This window comes from Ranitomeya imitator, chromosome 2 (genome assembly GCF_032444005.1).
Source record: "Ranitomeya imitator isolate aRanImi1 chromosome 2, aRanImi1.pri, whole genome shotgun sequence".
NCBI classification, from domain to species: domain Eukaryota; kingdom Metazoa; phylum Chordata; class Amphibia; order Anura; family Dendrobatidae; genus Ranitomeya; species Ranitomeya imitator.
This window is the reverse complement of record NC_091283.1, coordinates 252,376,353-252,394,071: the sequence shown is the minus strand read 5'-3', so window position 1 is coordinate 252,394,071 and position 17,719 is coordinate 252,376,353. Positions and strand designations below refer to the sequence as shown.

Genomic DNA, 17,719 nt, shown 5'->3' with positions numbered 1-17,719 from the left:
CCAAGGGTAACAGGAGAAAATGGACTCCAAAAGTTGTTGTACAATTTGTCCTGAGTACGCCGATACCCCATATGTGGGTGTAAACCACTGTTTGGGTGCATGACAGAGCTTGGAAGCGAAGGAGGGCAATTTGACTTTTCAATGCAAAATTGACAGGAATTGAGATGGGACACCATGTTGCGTTTGGAGAGCCACTGATGTGCCTAAACATTGAAACCCCCCACAAGTGACACCATTTTAGAAAGTAGACCCCCTAAGGAACTTATCTAGAGGTGTGGTGAGCACTTTGACCCACCAAGTGCTTCACAGAAGTTTATAATGCAGAACGTAAAAATAAAAAATCATATTTTTTCACAAAAATTATATTTTCTCCCCCAATTTTTTATTTTCCGAAGGGTAAGAGAAGAAATTGGACCACATAAGTTGTTGTCCAATTTGTCCTGAGTACGCTGATACCCCATATGTGGCGGTAAACCACTGTTTGGGCGCATGGGAGAGCTCGGAAGGGAAGGAGCGCCGTTTGACTTTTCAATGCAAAATTGACAGGAATTGAGATGGGACTCCATGTTGCGTTTGGAGAGCCACTGATGTGCCTAAACATTGAAACCCCCCACAAGTGACACCATTTTGGAAAGTAGACCCCCTAAGGAACTTATCTAGAGGTGTGGTGAGCACTTTGACCCACCAAGTGCTTCACAGAAGTTTATAATGCAGAACCGTAAAAATAAAAAATCATATTTTTTCACAAAAATTATATTTTTGCCCCCATTTTTTTATTTTTCCAAGGGTAAGAGAAGACATTGGACCTCAATAGTTGTTGTACAATTTGTCCTGAGTACGCTGATACCCCATATGTGGGAGTAAGCCACTGTTTGGGCACATGGTAGAGCTCAGAAGGGAAGGAGCACCGTTTGACTTTTCATGCCAAAATTGACAGGAATTGAGATGGGACGCCATGTTGCATTTGGAGAGTCACTGATGTGCCTAAACATTGAAACCCCCCACAAGTGACAACATTTTGGAAAGTAGACCCCCTAAGGAACTTATCTGGATGTGTGGTGAGCACTTTGACCCACCAAGGGCTTCACAGAAGTTTATAATGCAGAGCCATAAAAATAAAACAATTTTTTTCCCACAAAAATTATTTTTTAGCCCCCAGTTTTGTATTTTCCCTAGGGTAACAAGAGAAATTGGACCCCATAAGTTGTTGTCCAATTTGTCCTGAGTACGCTGATACCCCATATGTAGCGGTAAACCACTGTTTGGGCGCATGGGAGAGCTCGGAAGGGAAGGAGCGCCGTTTGACTTTTCAATGCAAAATTGACAGGAATTGAGATGGGACTCCAGGTTGCGTTTGGAGAGCCACTGATGTGCCTAAACATTGAAACCCCCCACAAGTGGCACGTTTTTGGAAAGTAGACCCCCTAAGGAACTCATCTAGATGTATTGTGACAGCTTTGAAACCCCAAGTATTTCACTACAGTTTATAACGCAGAGCCGTGCAAATAAAAAGTATTTTTTTCCACAAAAATTATATTTTAGCCCCCAGTTTTGTATTTTTCCAAGGGTAGCAGGAGAAATTGGACCCTAAATGTTGTTGTCCAATTTGTCCTGAGTACGCTGATACCCGATATGTGGGGGGAACCACCGTTTGGGCGCATGGGAGGGCTCGGAAGGGAAGGAGCATCATTTGGAATGCAGACTTAGATGGATTGGTCTGCAGGCGTCACATTGCGTTTGCAGAGCCCCTAATGTACCTAAACAGTAGAAACCCCCCACAAGTGACCCCATATTGGAAACTAGACCCCCCCACAAACTTATCTACATGTGTTGTGAGAACTTTGAACCCCCAAGTGTTTCACTACAGTTTATAACGCAGAGCCCCCAGTTTTGTATTTTCCCAAGGGTAACAGGAGAAATTGGACCCCAAAAGTTGTTGTCCTATTTGTCCTGAGTACGCTGATACCCCATATGTTGGGGTAAACCCCTGTTTGAGCACACGGGAGAGCTCGGAAGGGAAGGAGCACTGTTTTACTTTTTCAACGCAGAATTGGCTGGAATTGAGATCGGACGCCATGTCGTGTTTGGAGAGCCCCTGATGTGCCTAAACAGTGGAAACCCCCCAATTATAACTGAAACCCTAACCAAACACACCCCTAACCCTAATTCCAACGGTAACCCTAACCACACCTCTAACCCTGACACACCCCTAACCCTAATCCCAACCCTATTCCCAACTGTAAATGTAATCTAAACCCTAACCCTAACTTTAGCCCCAACCCTAACTGTAGCCCCAACCCTAGCCCTAACCCTAGCCCTAGCCCTAGCCCTAACCCTAACCCTAGCCCTAACCCTAACCCTAACCCTAGCCTTAATCCTAGCCCTAACTCTAGCCCTAACCCTAACTCTAGCCCTAGCCCTAACCCTAGCCCTAATGGGAAAATGGAAATAAATACATTTTTTTTATTTTTCCCTAACTAAGGGGGTGATGAAGGGGGGTTTGATTTACTTTTATAGCAAGTTTTTTTAGCGGATTTTTATGATTGGCAGCCGTCACACACTGAAAGACGCTTTTTATTGCAAAAAATATTTTTTGCGTTACCACATTTTGAGAGCTATAATTTTTCCATATTTTGGTCCACAGAGTCATGTGAGGTCTTGTTTTTTGCGGGACGAGTTGACGTTTTATTGGTAACATTTTCGGGCACGTGACGTTTTTTGATCGCTTTTTATTCCGATTTTTGTGAGGAAGAATGACCAAAAACCAGCTATTCATGAATTTCTTTTGGGGAAGGCGTTTATACCGTTCCGCGTTTGGTAAAATTGATAAAGGAGTTTTATTCTTCGGTTCAGTACGATTACAGCGACACCTCATTTATATCATTTTTTTATGTTTTGGCGCTTTTATACGATAAAAACTATTTTACAGAAAAAATAATTATTTTTGCATCGCTTTATTCTCAGGACTATAACTTTTTTATTTTTTTTCTGATTATGCTGTATGGCAGTTCATTTTTTGCGGGACAAGATGACAATTTCAGTGGTACCATGGTTATTTATATCTGTCATTTTGATCGCGTGTTATTCCACTTTTTGTTCGGCGGTATGATAATAAAGCGTTGTTTTTTGCCTCGTTTTTTTTTTTTTCTTACGGTGTTTACTGAAGGGGTTAACTAGTGGGCCAGTTTTATAGGTTGGGTCGTTACGGACGCGGCGATACTAAATATGTGCACTTTTATTGGTTTTTTTTTATTTAGATGAAGAAATGTATTTATGGGAATAATATTTTTTTTTTATTATTATTTAGGAATATTTTTTTTTATTTTTTTTACACATTTGGAAATTTTTTTTTTAACTTTTTTACTTTGTCCCATGGGGGGACATCACAGATCAGTGATCTGACAGTTTGCACAGCACTCTGTCAGATCACTAATCTGACATGCAGCGCTGCAGCCTTCACAGTGCCTGCTCTGAGCAGGCTCTGTGAAGCCACCTCCCTCCCTGCAAGACCCGGATCCGCGGCCATCTTGGATCCGGGCCTGGAGCAGGGAGGGAGGGAGGTAAGACCCTCGCAGCAACGCGATCACATCGCGTTGCTGCGGGGGGCTCAGGGAAGCCCGCAGGGAGCCCCTTCCCTGCGCGGTGCTTCCCTGCACCGACGGCACATCGCATCATCTTTGATCGCGGTGTGCCGGGGGTTAATGTGCCGGGGGCGGTCCGTGACCGCTCCTGGCACATAGTGCCGGATGTCAGCTGTGATAAGCAGCTAACACCCGGCCACGATCGGCGGCGCTCCCCCCGTGAGCGCTGCCGATCGCTATGACGTACTATCCCGTCCAGGGTCAGATAGGCCCAGGGCACCTCGACGGGATAGTACGTCTAAGGTCACAGAGGGGTTAACAGTTCATTTCCAAGTAAAGTACTTCCCACGTTAAGAAAATGAAAAAGGCTTCTCCTCTGTGTGACTGCTCTGATGTCTAACAAGAAGCTCTTTCATGTTAAAACATATCCCACATTCTGAACAGGAAAAAGGCTTCTCCCCTGTGTGAGTTCTATGGTTCCTAACCAAGTCTGATTTCTGGATAAAACATTTCCCACATTCTGAACAGGAAACAGGCTTCTCCCCTGTGTGAGTTCTATGGTTCCTAACCAAGTCTGATTTCTGGATAAAACATTTCCCACATTCTGAACAGGAAACAGGCTTCTCCCCTGTGTGAGTTCTATGGTGCCTAAGCAAATCTGATTTCTGGATAAAACATTTCCCACATTCTGAACAGGAAAAAGGCTTCTCCTCTTTGTGACTGCTCTGATGTCTAGCAAGATGCCATTTCTGGTTAAAACATTTCCCACATTCTGAACAGGAAAAAGACTTCTCTTTGTGAGTTCTATGGTGACTAACAAGATGCCATTTCTGGTTAAAACATTTCCCACATTCTCAACAGGAAAAAGGCTTCTCCCCTGTGTGAGTTCTATGGTGAGTAACAAGCAGTGATTTACGTGTAAAACATTTCCCACATTCTGAACAGGAAAAAGACTTCTCCCCTGTGTGAGTTCTATGGTGCCTAAGCAAATCTGATTTCTGGATAAAACATTTCCCACATTCTCAACAGGAAAAAGGCTTCTCCCCTGTGTGAGTTCTATGGTGAGTAACAAGCAGTGATTTACATGTAAAACATTTCCCACGTTCTGAACAGGAAAAAGGCTTCTCCTCTTTGTGACTGCTCTGATGTCTAACAAGATGCCATTTCTGGTTAAAACATTTTCCACATTCTGAACAGGAAAAAGACTTCTCTTTGTGAGTTCTATGGTGACTAACAAGATGCCATTTCTGGTTAAAACATTTCCCACATTCTGAACAGGAAAAAGGCTTCTCCCCTGTGTGAGTTCTATGGTGAGAAACAAGCAGTGATTTACGTGTAAAACATTTCCCACATTCTGAACAGGAAAAAAGGCTTCTCCCCTGTGTGAATTCTATGGTGAGTAACAAGCAGTGATTTACGTGTAAAACATTTCCCACATTCTGAACAGGAAAAAGGCTTCTCCCCTGTGTGGGTTTTATGGTGGCTAACCAAATCTATTTTCCATTTAAAACATTTCCCACATTCTGAACATGAAAAAGGCCTCTCTCCTGTGTGAGTTCTCTGGTGACTAAGAAGATGCCATTTCTGGTTAAAACATTTCCCACATTCTGAACAGGAAAAAGGCTTCTCCTCTTTGTGACTGCTCTGATGTCTAACAAGATACCATTTCTGGTTAAAACATTTCCCACATTCTGAACAGGAAAAGGCTTCTCCTCTGTTTGGGTTCTATGGTGGTTAACCAAATCTATTTTCCATTTAAAACATTTCCCACATTCTGAACAGGAAAAAGGCTTCTCCCCTGTGTGAGTTCTATGGTGAGTAACAAGCAGTGATTTACGTGTAAAACATTTCCCACATTCTGAACAGGAAAATGACTTATTTGCTTTAGGAGCATTTTGTCTTTTAATGCCTCTTTTGTGACTTTGATTTTCCTTAGTAATCAGTAATGAATCAGAAGATGGGACCTGTTTCATAGGATTAGATGAAAGATCTTTGCTGTGAATGGATGATGATATATCTGGAGTAACAGCAATCACCTCAGTTGTATCTTGTAGGATCTCAAGATCATCAGATTTAAAAACTGAAGATGTCAACTGTCCCTCTGATCTCCTGGTACAGTCATCTGCTAAGATAAAAAAAAAACAATTTTTTAAATAAAATATCCTTGAGTTTTAAATTTTTGAACATTTCTACTTAAACCGTCCATAAAAAGGGCAAGCTATGTAAAAACTTTAATTATTTACCAAGACAATGACTGTTCACAGTCTAATAGAAAACCTTGATGGATGAACTAGTAGTGTGTGATGTTCAACTGTTTGTTCCTTCTGCCTCCCAAATATCGAATAAAAAGAATCAATCAATGTTATGAAGGCAAAAATAATACCAATTTTCATCACAAAAAAAAATCCCCTGTCAGTTCCATCATCGATCAATGGAAAAACAGAGGTTAGAATATAGCAAAGAGAGTCTCCCAATAATTAAAACTTAACTTTTAATCACTAAAATAAAATGGACACACGAACATGACACAACTGACACATGTGAATAAGGTGCTTGTGCAAACCAGTGCTCAAGATAAAAATTGGTTTGGTCTCACCAATGGGAACAGACAAACTTCCACAGCAGGTTCCTCCTGATGCCTTCTCTAGATAGGAGGCGAGGAAAGAGAGGGAGGCGGTATAGGACTTTACTAAACTCCCTGTCGTGCCCCTTGTATTGCTCCTGTCCGAACAAGGACAGGCCCCAAGTATACCCTGCTAGGGTCAACCACCATCCACTACATATAATATATAGGTCTCCCTACGCGTTTCCTCCCCAGTCACGGGGATACATCAGGGGAGTTGATTTAAAGCCAATGGGACTTAAAGCATGCAAAAAATTAAGAGTCCATCATCTAGGTAACCCTGCAGTGGCAGTGTACCTATCAATGGGTGTGACACTGCCTATGGGTAGTCATGAATCCCCGTGACCCCCTCCCTCTCTTTCCTCCTATCTAGAGAAGGCAACAGGAGGAACCTGCTGTGGATGTTTGTCCGTTCCCATTGGTGAGATCAAACCAATTTTTATCTTGAGCACTGGTTTGCACGAACACCTTATTCACATGTGTCAATTGTGTCATGTTAGTTTGTCCATTTTATCTTAGTGATTAAAAGTTACATTTTAATTATTGGGAGACTCTCCGTGTTATATTCTACTGATATCCCTCAGGGTATTGTATAGGTGTGACTCATCTCACACTTTTGCTAGCTTTGAAAAACAGAGGTTCCCACACTACTAGTGGCTCAAAGGCTGTTGAAAAGCAACAGGATTTCTATAAACCAATCCAGCAAAATCCGCTCTCACTTCTGAGTCTTGCAGTGTGCTCATACAACATTTAGGATCCCTGTATTTAGCAATATTAGGCCAGTCTCACACGTCCAGATAATTCCGGTACCGGAAAAAATCGGTACCGGAATTATCCGTGTCCGTGTGCCCCTACGTTTCTGTGGCACATCAGTGTGGCACACGTGTGCCGCCCGTGTGCCCACTGGGTACCACACGCACCGTGCAGGGTACCACACGTACCAGCATCTGATGCTGAAGACCCATTCATATCTTCCCTGCAGCAGCGTTTGCTGTAGAGAAGATATGAATAACTGTGTTTAAAATAAAGATCTATGTGCCCTCCCACCCCCTGTGCACCCCCCCTGTTCTGAAAATACTCACCCGGCTCGCTCCCTCGCCGATGCTGCTTCCAGTTCTGGCCGCATCTTCTCCTGTATGCGGTCACGTGGGGCTGCTCATTTACAGTAATGAATATGCGGCTCTACCCCTATGGGAGGTGGAGCCGCATATTCATGACTGTAATCGGCGGCACAACGTGACCGCTGATACAGTAGAAGATGCGGCCAGAACAGGAAGCAGCGCCAGTGAGGGAGCCGGGTGAGTATTTTCAGAACAGCGTGGGGGGCGCACAGGGGGTGATGGGCGCTGGGCACATAGATCTTTATTTTAAACACAATTATTCATATCTTCTCTACAGCAAACGCTGCTGCAGGGAAGATATGAATCGCGGCTTCAGCACCAGTGGGGGACAGCGCTTAATGTAGCGCTGTTTCCTGCATGGCAGACGGACTGCACACGGACAACGTCCATGTGCGATACGTGTTTTACACGGACCCATTGACTTTAATGGGTCCGTGTAATACATGCGCTCCCACGAACACTGACATGTCTCCGTGTTTGACACACGGAGACACGGTCCGCAAAAAATCAATGACATCTGAACAGATGCATTGATTTTAATGTGTCTACGTGTGTCAGTGGCTCCGGTACGTGAGGAAACTGTCACCTCACGTAACGGAGCCACTGACGTGTGAAACCGGCCTTATAGTGAGAAGAATCCACTTAATTTGCGGTGTGTGCTTCCTGGAGCACAATCTGGGCACTATGTGCTGGGTAATAAAATGGCAAATGTGTAATTTTCACTCTCCAACATCCACTGCGTGTTAATTTCCGGAAAGTTGCTGTGGAATCAAAATATTCATTCCTCCTGCACACATGGTCTAAATTGTTGGTAGCCCTCGTTAAATGACAGATAAACCCAAAATGGTCACAGAATTAACTTGAATCTGACAAAAGTAATAATAAATCAAGAATCTATGAAAATAAACAAATGAAAGTCACGCATTGCATTTCAACCATGCTTCAACAGAATTTAAAAAAAACCTCAGGAAATAGGCCTGGACAGAAATTATGGTACCCTTAATTAACAGGTTCGTGACCGCCAACGGTAGATAAACATCAGCGCTAGCAGGGCTTTGTGCAGCGCCGACATTTGTCTACAGTTCTGTGCTCATCGGGGCCCCCACGTAACATAAGGACATTCCGGCGCACACCTCCTGTGACCCATGCCTTCATCGAGACCTGATTGGTTCAGGTCCTGATGACATCAGCGTCACACCAGCCAATGAGACAAATCACTAGGAAAGTTTGAATAGCAACAAACTTTCCCGGGCGGAACAGTCGCCCCAAAGTGAGGGTAGGCAAGTCCCAGTCGTCGCAGGGGAGGGTACGGGAAGATATGTTTCGCGTAGTCGCCTGTTGATGGTTCGGGGGAGAACGGACCATTGAAAAGGGATCCATCCCCCCACTTCACTCAGTAAAGTAAAAAAAAAACAAGTGCCTCCTACAGACATTAAGCAAGAACTGGGTCATTACTGGCCAGTCAAGGGGTGTATACTGCAGAGGAGGAGTTAACTCTTTGTGTTCACTTAGTGTCCTCCTAGTGGCAGCAGCATAACACCCATGGTCCTGTGTCCCCCAATGAGGAGAAACAGTGTTACAAGAGCTGCTGGCAACAGCTGTGTCAGTCAGCGATCTTGTTATAAAGTAAAAAAAACAGATAAGGCAGGTTAGGGTTAGTGCTATAGTTAGGGTTAGTGTTGGGGCTAAAGTTAGAGTTGCTGTTAGGCAAAAGTTAGGGTTAGGCTAAAGAATTAGGCTTTCTCAATTGTCTCCCCAATAATTTGGTCACCTCACATCAGTCACGTTAGAGTTTTCTATTCCCGAAAAAAAAAAAAATGGACCATCAATATTAAAGTGTAGAGGAGGCTTATGCACTGTTAGGTTCTGACAGCGAAGAAAGTGCAGTGTCAGATGGGGATGTGGATTTCGAGGCCTTTAGTAGCAGCGACAGTGATAGCTCAGAAATGAGCAGTGATTCTGGTCCATCCTCACACACAAGGACCAGTACAACAAGAAGGAGAAATATCGCTTCTGGGGAAATGTCTCCAACTCAGGGAACAATGCCCAGTACTAGCGCTGTCCCTAGTGCTCGTGAATTGGCGCACACCAATGTCCAAGGGGCTTTGCCTCTTGATGTAGCATTTCCCAGATGGGAGGCTTCAGATTCGGCTACTCCATTCATCCCTAATTTTAATGTCATTCCTGGTATAAATGTGGAGGTGGAACATTTTGGACCAATTAATTTTTTTAATTTGTTTGTGACAGATAGCTTGCTAGAGCATATTGTACTACAAATTTGTGTGTCCCAATTCATCAGCCAGAATCCATGGTAATCATGGTAATACGGCCGGTCTACACCACCGATAAAGCAGCCACAGCCGGTGATGAGAAGAATCTGTGACCTCTCTGCATTTACTGGTTACTACTCACCTGGGTAGCCATATGTGGGAATCTCCTCTTTACACCGCTCATCCCCCCTCACATATGTCTCTGTAGTATTAATATGGGTCAGATCTTCACCCTGAAACAAATATTGTAAAAGTCACCGACAGATGGAGAAGTCCCATCTATGATCAGCTCTAATCCTGCCATCTCCACTGTTCTCATTACACAAGTATAAAACATATAATACTGGTGGTGGATAAAACAAGACTGAACACAAGACCTTCACCGGCGTCTACACATCATAGGGGAGATCTCCTGACACCTTCTCTCCATCTACCTGATGATCCTGAGGAGCATTGAGATCTTCTTGGTTACAGTCCTGTGGAAGAAGAGGACAGGACATCTCTCTGGTGTTGTCCTCTTACTGGATAGATCTGGAGGAAACACATACAGGGAGTGAATTCATTCTTTACATACAGATAATTATAGGCCGTGTGTATTTAGTCCTGTCTATTACGTGGAGATGTGAGGGGCTGGGGAACCTCCATTAGGACGTTCTTGTACAGATCTCTGTGTCCTTCTAAATACTCCCACTCCTCCATGGAGAAATAGACAGCGACATCCTGACACCTTATAGGAACCTGACACATACAATGATACCGTCATCCCCCGATCCCTTCATAGTGTTACTGTATAATGTCCCAGCTGTTATGACCTGGTGGTTAGGACAATAATGGACCTGGTGGTTAAGAGCACACGGAATGACCTGATAGTTACTAATAATATAGGACGAGCTCTGAGACGTGGGAACTCTGCTGACCGCAATCCCTAATCCTATCACACACACTAGAAATAGCCGTGGATTGCTCCTAACGCTCCCTATGCAACTCGTCACAGCCTAAGGAACTAGCTAGCCCTGAAGATAGAAAAATAAAGCCTACCTTGCATCAGAGAAATTCCCCACAGGAAAAGGCAGCCCACCACATATAATGACTGTGAGTAAAGATGAAAATTACAAACACAGAGATGAAATAGATTTAGCAAAGTGAGGCCCGACTTACTGAACAGATTGAGGATAGGAAAGGTAACTTTGCGGTCAGCACAAAAAACTACAAAAAGACCACGCAGAGGGCGCAAAAAGACCCTCCGCACCGACTCACGGTGCAGAGGCGCTCCCTCTGCGTCCCAGAGCTTCCAGCAAGCAAGACAAAAATCAAAATAGCAAGCTGGACAGAAAAATAGCAAACAAGAGAAAAACAAGCAGGAACTTAGCTTCTGCTGGGAAGACAGGTCACAAGAACGATCCAGGAGTGAACTAGACCAATACTGGAACATTGACAGGTGGCATGGAGCAAAGATCTAAGTGGAGTTAAATAGAGCAGCCAGCTAACGAATTAACCTCGTCACCTGTGGCAGGAAACTCAGAAGCCGCAGCCCCACTCACAACCACCAGAGGAAGCCCATGGACAGAACCAGCCGAAGTACCATTCATGACCACAGGAGGTAGCTTGACAACAGAATTCACAACAGTACCCCCCCTTGAGGAGGGGTCACCGAACCCTCACCAGAGCTCCCAGGCCGACCAGGACGAGCCACATGAAAGGCACGAACCAGATCGGCAGCATGAACATCGGAGGCAAAGACCCAGGAATTATCTTCCTGACCATAACCCTTCCACTTCACCAGGTACTGGAGTTTCCGTCTTGAAATACGAGAATCCAAAATCTTCTCCACCACATACTCCAACTCCCCCTCAACCAACACCAGGGCAGGAGGATCAACGGATGGAACCACAGACGCCACGTATCTCCGCAACAACGACCTATGGAATACATTATGGATGGCAAAAGAAGCTGGAAGGATCAAACGAAATGACACAGGATTGAGAACCTCAGAAATCTTATACGGACCAATGAAACGAGGCTTAAACTTAGGAGAGGAAACCTTCATAGGAACATAATGAGACGACAACCAAACCAAATCCCCAACACGAAGTCGGGGACCCACACAGCGCCGGCGGTTAGCGAAACGTTGAGCCTTCTCCTGGGACAATGTCAAATTGTCCACCACATGAGTCCAAATCTGCTGCAACCTATCCACCACAGTATCTACACCAGGACAGTCCGAAGACTCAACCTGCCCTGAAGAGAAACGAGGATGGAAACCAGAATTGCAGAAAACCGGCGAAACCAAAGTAGCCGAGCTGGCCCGATTATTAAGGGCGAACTCAGCCAAAGGCAAAAAGGACACCCAATCATCCTGATCAGCAGAAACAAAGCATCTCAGATATGTTTCCAAAGTCTGATTAGTTCGTTCGGTTTGGCCATTTGTCTGAGGATGGAAAGCCGAGGAAAAAGACAAATCAATGCCCATCCTAGCACAAAAGGCTCGCAAAAACCTCGAAACAAACTGGGAACCTCTGTCCGAAATGATGTTCTCCGGAATGCCATGCAAACGAACCACATGCTGGAAAATCAATGGCACCAAATCAGAGGAGGAAGGCAATTTAGACAAGGGTACCAAATGGACCATCTTAGAGAAGCGATCACAAACCACCCAAATGACCGACATCTTTTGAGAGACAGGGAGATCCGAAATAAAATCCATAGAGATATGCGTCCAGGGCCTCTTCGGGACCGGAAAGGGCAAAAGCAACCCACTGGCACGAGAACAGCAGGGCTTAGCCCGAGCACAAGTCCCACAGGACTGCACAAAAGAACGCACATCCCGCGACAAAGACGGCCACCAAAAGGATCTAGCCACCAAATCTCTGGTACCAAGATTCCAGGATGACCAGCCAACACCGAACAATGAACCTCAGAGATAACTTTATTCGTCCACCTATCAGGGACAAACAGTTTCTCCGCTGGGCAACGGTCAGGTCTATCTGCCTGAAATTTTTGCAGCACCCGCCGCAAATCAGGGGAGATGGCAGACAAAATTACCCCCTCCTTGAGAATACCCGCCGGCTCAGGAACACCCGGAGAGTCGGGCACAAAACTCCTTGACAGGGCATCAGCCTTCACATTCTTAGAGCCTGGAAGGTACGAAACCATAAAATCAAAACGGGAGAAAAATAGCGACCAACGAGCCTGTCTAGGATTCAACCATTTGGCAGACTCGAGATAAGTCAAATTCTTGTGATCCGTCAAGACCACCACGCGATGCTTGGCTCCTTCAAGCCAATGACGCCACTCCTCGAATGCCCACTTCATGGCCAACAACTCTCGATTGCCAACATCATAATTGCGCTCAGCAGGCGAAAACTTTCTAGAAAAGAAGGCACATGGTTTCATCACCGAGCCATCAGAACTTCTTTGCGACAAAACAGCCCCTGCTCCAATCTCAGAAGCATCAACCTCGACCTGAAACGGGAGCGAAACATCTGGCTGGCACAACACAGGGGCAGAAGAAAAACGACGCTTCAACTCCTGAAAAGCTTCCACAGCCGCAGAAGACCAATTGACCACATCAGCACCCTTCTTGGTCAAATCAGTCAACGGTTTAGCAACACTAGAAAAATTACTGATGAAGCGACGATAAAAATTAGCAAAGCCCAGGAACTTTTGCAGACTCTTCACAGATGTCGGCTGAGTCCAATCATAAATGGCCAGGACTTTAACAGGGTCCATCTCGATAGTAGAAGGGGAAAAAATGAAACCCAAAAATGAAACCTTCTGAAGTCCAAAGAGACACTTTGACCCCTTCACAAACAAAGAATTCACACGAAGGACCTGGAACACCATTCTGACCTGCTTCACGTGAGACTCCCAATCATCCGAGAAGACCAAAATATCATCCAAATATACAATCAGGAATTTATCCAGGTACTCTCGGGAGATGTCATGCATAAAGGACTGAAATACTGATGGAGCATTGGAAAGCCCGAATGGCATAACCAGGTACTCAAAATGGCCCTCGGGCGCATTAAATGCTGTTTTCCATTCATCGCCCTGTTTAATACGCACAAGATTATACGCACCACGAAGATCTATCTTGGTGAACCAACTAGCCCCCTTAATCCGAGCAAATAAATCAGACAGCAGCGGCAAAGGGTACTGAAATTTGACTGTGATCTTATTAAGAAGGCGGTAATCAATACAAGGTCTCAAAGAACCATCCTTCTTGGGCACAAAAAAGAACCCTGCTCCCAATGGTGACGACGACGGGCGAATATGACCCTTCTCCAAGGATTCCTTTATACATAACTCCGCATAGCGGCGTGCTCTGGCACAGATAAATTGAACAGTCGGCCCTTAGGAAACTTACTACCAGGAATCAAATTGATAGCACAATCGCAATCCCTATGAGGAGGTAGGGCACTGGATTTGAGCTCATCAAATACATCCCGGTAATCCGACAAGAACTCTGGGACTTCAGAAGGGGTGGATGACGAAATAGACAGAAATGGAACATCACCATGTACCCCCTGATAACCCCAGCTGGACACAGACATAGATTTCCAATCCAATACTGGATTATGGACCTGTAGCCATGGCAACCCCAAAACGACCACATCATGCAGATTATGCAACACCAAAAAGCGAATATCCTCCTGATGTGCAGGAGCCATGCACATGGTCAATTGGGTCCAGTACTGAGGCTTATTCTTGGCCAAAGGCGTAGCATCAATTCCTCTCAATGGAATAGGATACTGAAAGGGCTCCAAGAAAAAACCACAGCGCCTAGCAAACTCCAAGTCCATCAAATTCAGGGCAGCGCCTGAATCCACAAATGCCATAACAGAATAGGATGACAAAGAGCAAATCAGAGTAACGGACAAAAGAAATTTCGACTGTACCGTACCAATGGTGGCAGACCTAGCAAAACGCTTAGTGCGCTTAGGACAATCGGAGATAGCATGAGTGGAATCACCACAGTAAAAACACAGCCCATTCCGACGTCTGTGTTCTTGCCGTTCAGCTCTGGTCAAAGTCCTATCACATTGCATAGGCTCAGGTCTATGCTCAGATAATACCGCCAAATGGTGCACAGCTTTACGCTCACGCAAGCGTCGACCGATCTGAATGGCCAAAGACATAGACTCATTCAGACCTGCAGGCATGGGAAATCCCACCATGACATCCTTAAGGGCTTCAGAGAGACCCTTTCTGAAAATTGCTGCCAGGGCACATTCATTCCACTGAGTGAGTACAGACCACTTCCTAAACTTCTGACAATAAATCTCTACCTCATCCTGACCCTGACACAGAGCCAGCAAGATTTTCTCTGCCTGATCCACTGAATTTGGTTCATCATAAAGCAATCCGAGCGCCAGAAAAAACGCATCAACATCACGCAATGCCGGATCTCCTGGCGCAAGGGAAAATGCCCAGTCTTGAGGGTCGCCACGTAACAAAGAAATAATGATTTTCACTTGTTGAACAGGGTCACCTGAGGAGCGAAGGTTTCAAAGCAAGAAACAATTTACAATTATTTTTGAAATTCAGAAACTTAGATCTATCCCCAAAAAACAAATCAGGAATTGGAATCCTAGGCTCTAACATCGGATTCTGAACCACAAAATCTTGAATGTTTTGTACCCTTGCAGTGAGATTATCCATACAAGAGGACAGACCTTGAATGTCCATATCTACCCCTGTATCCTGAACCACCCAGAGGTAAAGGGGAAAAGAGAGACAAAACACACTGCAAAGAAAAAAATATGGTCTCAGAACTTCTCTTATCCCTCTATTGAGATGCATTAATACTTTGGACCACCTGTACTGTTATGACCTGGTGGTTAGGACAATAATGGACCTGGTGGTTAAGAGCACACGGAATGACCTGATAGTTACTAATAATATAGGACGAGCTCTGAGACGTGGGAACTCTGCTGACGGCAATCCCTAATCCTATCACACACACTAGAAATAGCCGTGGATTGCTCCTAACGCTCCCTATGCAACTCGTCACAGCCTAAGGAACTAGCTAGCCCTGAAGATAGAAAAATAAATCCTACCTTGTCTCAGAGAAATTCCCCAAAGGAAAAGGCAGCCCCCCACATATAATGACTGTGAGTAAAGATGAAAATTACAAACACAGAGATGAAATAGATTTAGCAAAGTGAGGCCCGACTTACTGAACAGATTGAGGATAGGAAAGGTAACTTTGCGGTCAGCACAAAAAACTACAAAAAGACCACGCAGAGGGCGCAAAAAGACCCTCCGCACCGACTCACGGTGCAGAGGCGCTCCCTCTGCGTCCCAGAGCTTCCAGCAAGCAAGACAAAAATCAAAATAGCAAGCTGGACAGAAAAATAGCAAACAAGAGAAAAACAAGCAGGAACTTAGCTTCTGCTGGGAAGACAGGTCACAAGAACGATCCAGGAGTGAACTAGACCAATACTGGAACATTGACAGGTGGCATGGAGCAAAGATCTAAGTGGAGTTAAATAGAGCAGCCAGCTAACGAATTAACCTCGTCACCTGTGGAAGGAAACTCAGAAGCCGCAGCCCCACTCACAACCACCAGAGGAAGCCCATGGACAGAACCAGCCGAAGTACCATTCATGACCACAGGAGGGAGCTTGACAACAGAATTCACAACACCCAGCATTCCCAGCAGTGTCACCTCTCCAGTGAGCAGCTCAATCATCTTGTAGGTGAGTTCTAGGATCTTCTGGTCACTGATGTCCTCATGGATCAGGGGGTGAGGTGGAGGCCCCGTGATTGGGCTCAGGGGTCTTCCCCATACCTCAGACACAGGGTCCTGACAGCGATCACTAGAGGTCTTCTTCACCACTGTGTAATCCTGGTAATGGAGAGACACATTAATAAATCTCACTACAGACATTTCCAGAGTCCTTACCTCTCCAGTTCTGTCCATCTGTTATTCCCATAGATAAGAATGATGTAATGTGACGTCATCAGAATCTCTCACCTCTCCAGTAAGCCGGAAGAGGATCTCTAGGGTGAGGTGTGATATCCTCTCCGCTATCTTGTCTCTGTCCATATCCATCTTTGATGGGTAAATCAGGAAAATTTTCGTTTGTAGAAGATCTTCACTGAGAGGATCCGATATTGTAGAGACCTGAATGAGAAGATGAGCCGATGTAACATCATAAGAATCCTGTGTAATAATACAATTACTGGAGATAATAAGGGAAACATATGAGGAGATTTATTATTTTACAGTATTTAGTTTCCTTCTTTACATCTACGCCAGAAGCCTGACAAACAAGATGGAAGAACTAGAAGCAGAAATATCTACAGGTAACTTTGACATAGTGGGAATAACGGAGACATGGTTAGATGAAAGCTATGACTAGGCAGTTAACTTACAGTGTTACAGTCTGTTTAGAAAGGATCGTAAAAATCGGAGAGGAGGAGGGGTTTGTCTCTATGTAAAGTCTTGTCTAAAGTCCACTTTAAGGGAGGATATTAGGGAAGGGAATGAGGATGTCGAGTCCATATGGGTCGAAATTCATGGAGGGAAAAATGGTAACAAAATTCTCATTGGGGTCTGTTACAAACCCCCAAATATAACAGAAACCATGGAAAGTCTACTTCTAAAGCAGATAGATGAAGCTGCAACCCATAATGAGGTCCTGATTATGGGGGACTTTAACTACCCGGATATTAACTGGGAAACAGAAACCTGTGAAACCCATAAAGGCAACAGGTTTCTGCTAATAACCAAGAAAAATTATCTTTCACAATTGGTGCAGAATCCAACCAGAGGAGCAGCACTTTTAGACCTAATATTATCTAATAGACCTGACAGAATAACAAATCTGCAGGTGGTCGGGCATCTAGGAAATAGCGACCACAATATTGTACAGTTTCGCCTGTCTTTCACTAGGGGGACTTGTCAGGGAGTCACAAAAACACAACTTTAGGAAGGCAAAGTATGACCAGCTTAGAGATGCCCTTAATCTGGTAGACTGGGACAATATCCCCAGAAATAAGAATACAGATAATAAATGGAAAATGTTTAAGAACATCCTAAATAGGCACTGTAAGCGGTTTATACCTTGTGGGAATAAAAGGACTAGAAATAGGAAAAACCCAATGTGGCTAAACAAA

General features: G+C 44.6%; 2 protein-coding genes across 4 annotated transcripts in view; both read right to left on the bottom strand.

Annotated features, from left to right (window-relative positions):
• Positions 1-17,719, bottom strand: part of LOC138662942 (oocyte zinc finger protein XlCOF29-like) — an 87,419-nt gene that overhangs the window by 43,524 nt on the left and 26,176 nt on the right. For 2 of the 3 annotated variants that reach the window (XM_069748953.1, XM_069748954.1), the window contains exons 2-6: positions 16,575-16,724; positions 16,266-16,445; positions 10,030-10,126; positions 9,738-9,828; positions 5,618-5,706 (exon numbers count right to left, since the gene is read on the bottom strand). In XM_069748953.1, the coding sequence (XP_069605054.1) occupies positions 10,064-10,126; positions 16,266-16,445; positions 16,575-16,724 (393 nt within the window). In that variant the 3' untranslated portion in view covers positions 5,618-5,706; positions 9,738-9,828; positions 10,030-10,063. The remainder of the gene's footprint in view (positions 1-5,617; positions 5,707-9,737; positions 9,829-10,029; positions 10,127-16,265; positions 16,446-16,574; positions 16,725-17,719) is intronic. The other variant, XM_069748955.1, reaches the window with a different exon arrangement.
• Positions 3,932-5,554, bottom strand: LOC138666359 (gastrula zinc finger protein XlCGF17.1-like). Its single transcript, XM_069754586.1, has 3 exons — positions 5,270-5,554; positions 5,000-5,141; positions 3,932-4,209 (listed from the first exon to the last, which is right to left on the bottom strand). Exons 1-3 carry the CDS (start codon positions 5,552-5,554, stop codon positions 3,932-3,934), a joined length of 705 nt encoding a protein of 234 aa, XP_069610687.1.

Bases quoted from the DNA above. Each gene is read 5' to 3' on its own strand.
- LOC138666359 (XM_069754586.1), bottom strand. From the start codon at position 5,554: ATGAAACAGGTCCCATCTTCTGATTCATTACTGATTACTAAGGAAAAT. The intron at 5,142-5,269 runs GTGGGAAATGTT...CTTAGTCACCAG, and splicing joins AGCCTTTTCCTGTTCAGAAT to AGAACTCACACAGGAGAGAG. The intron at 4,210-4,999 runs GTAAATCACTGC...GAACTCACACAG, and splicing joins ATGTGGGAAATGTTTTACAC to GGGAGAAGCCTGTTTCCTGT.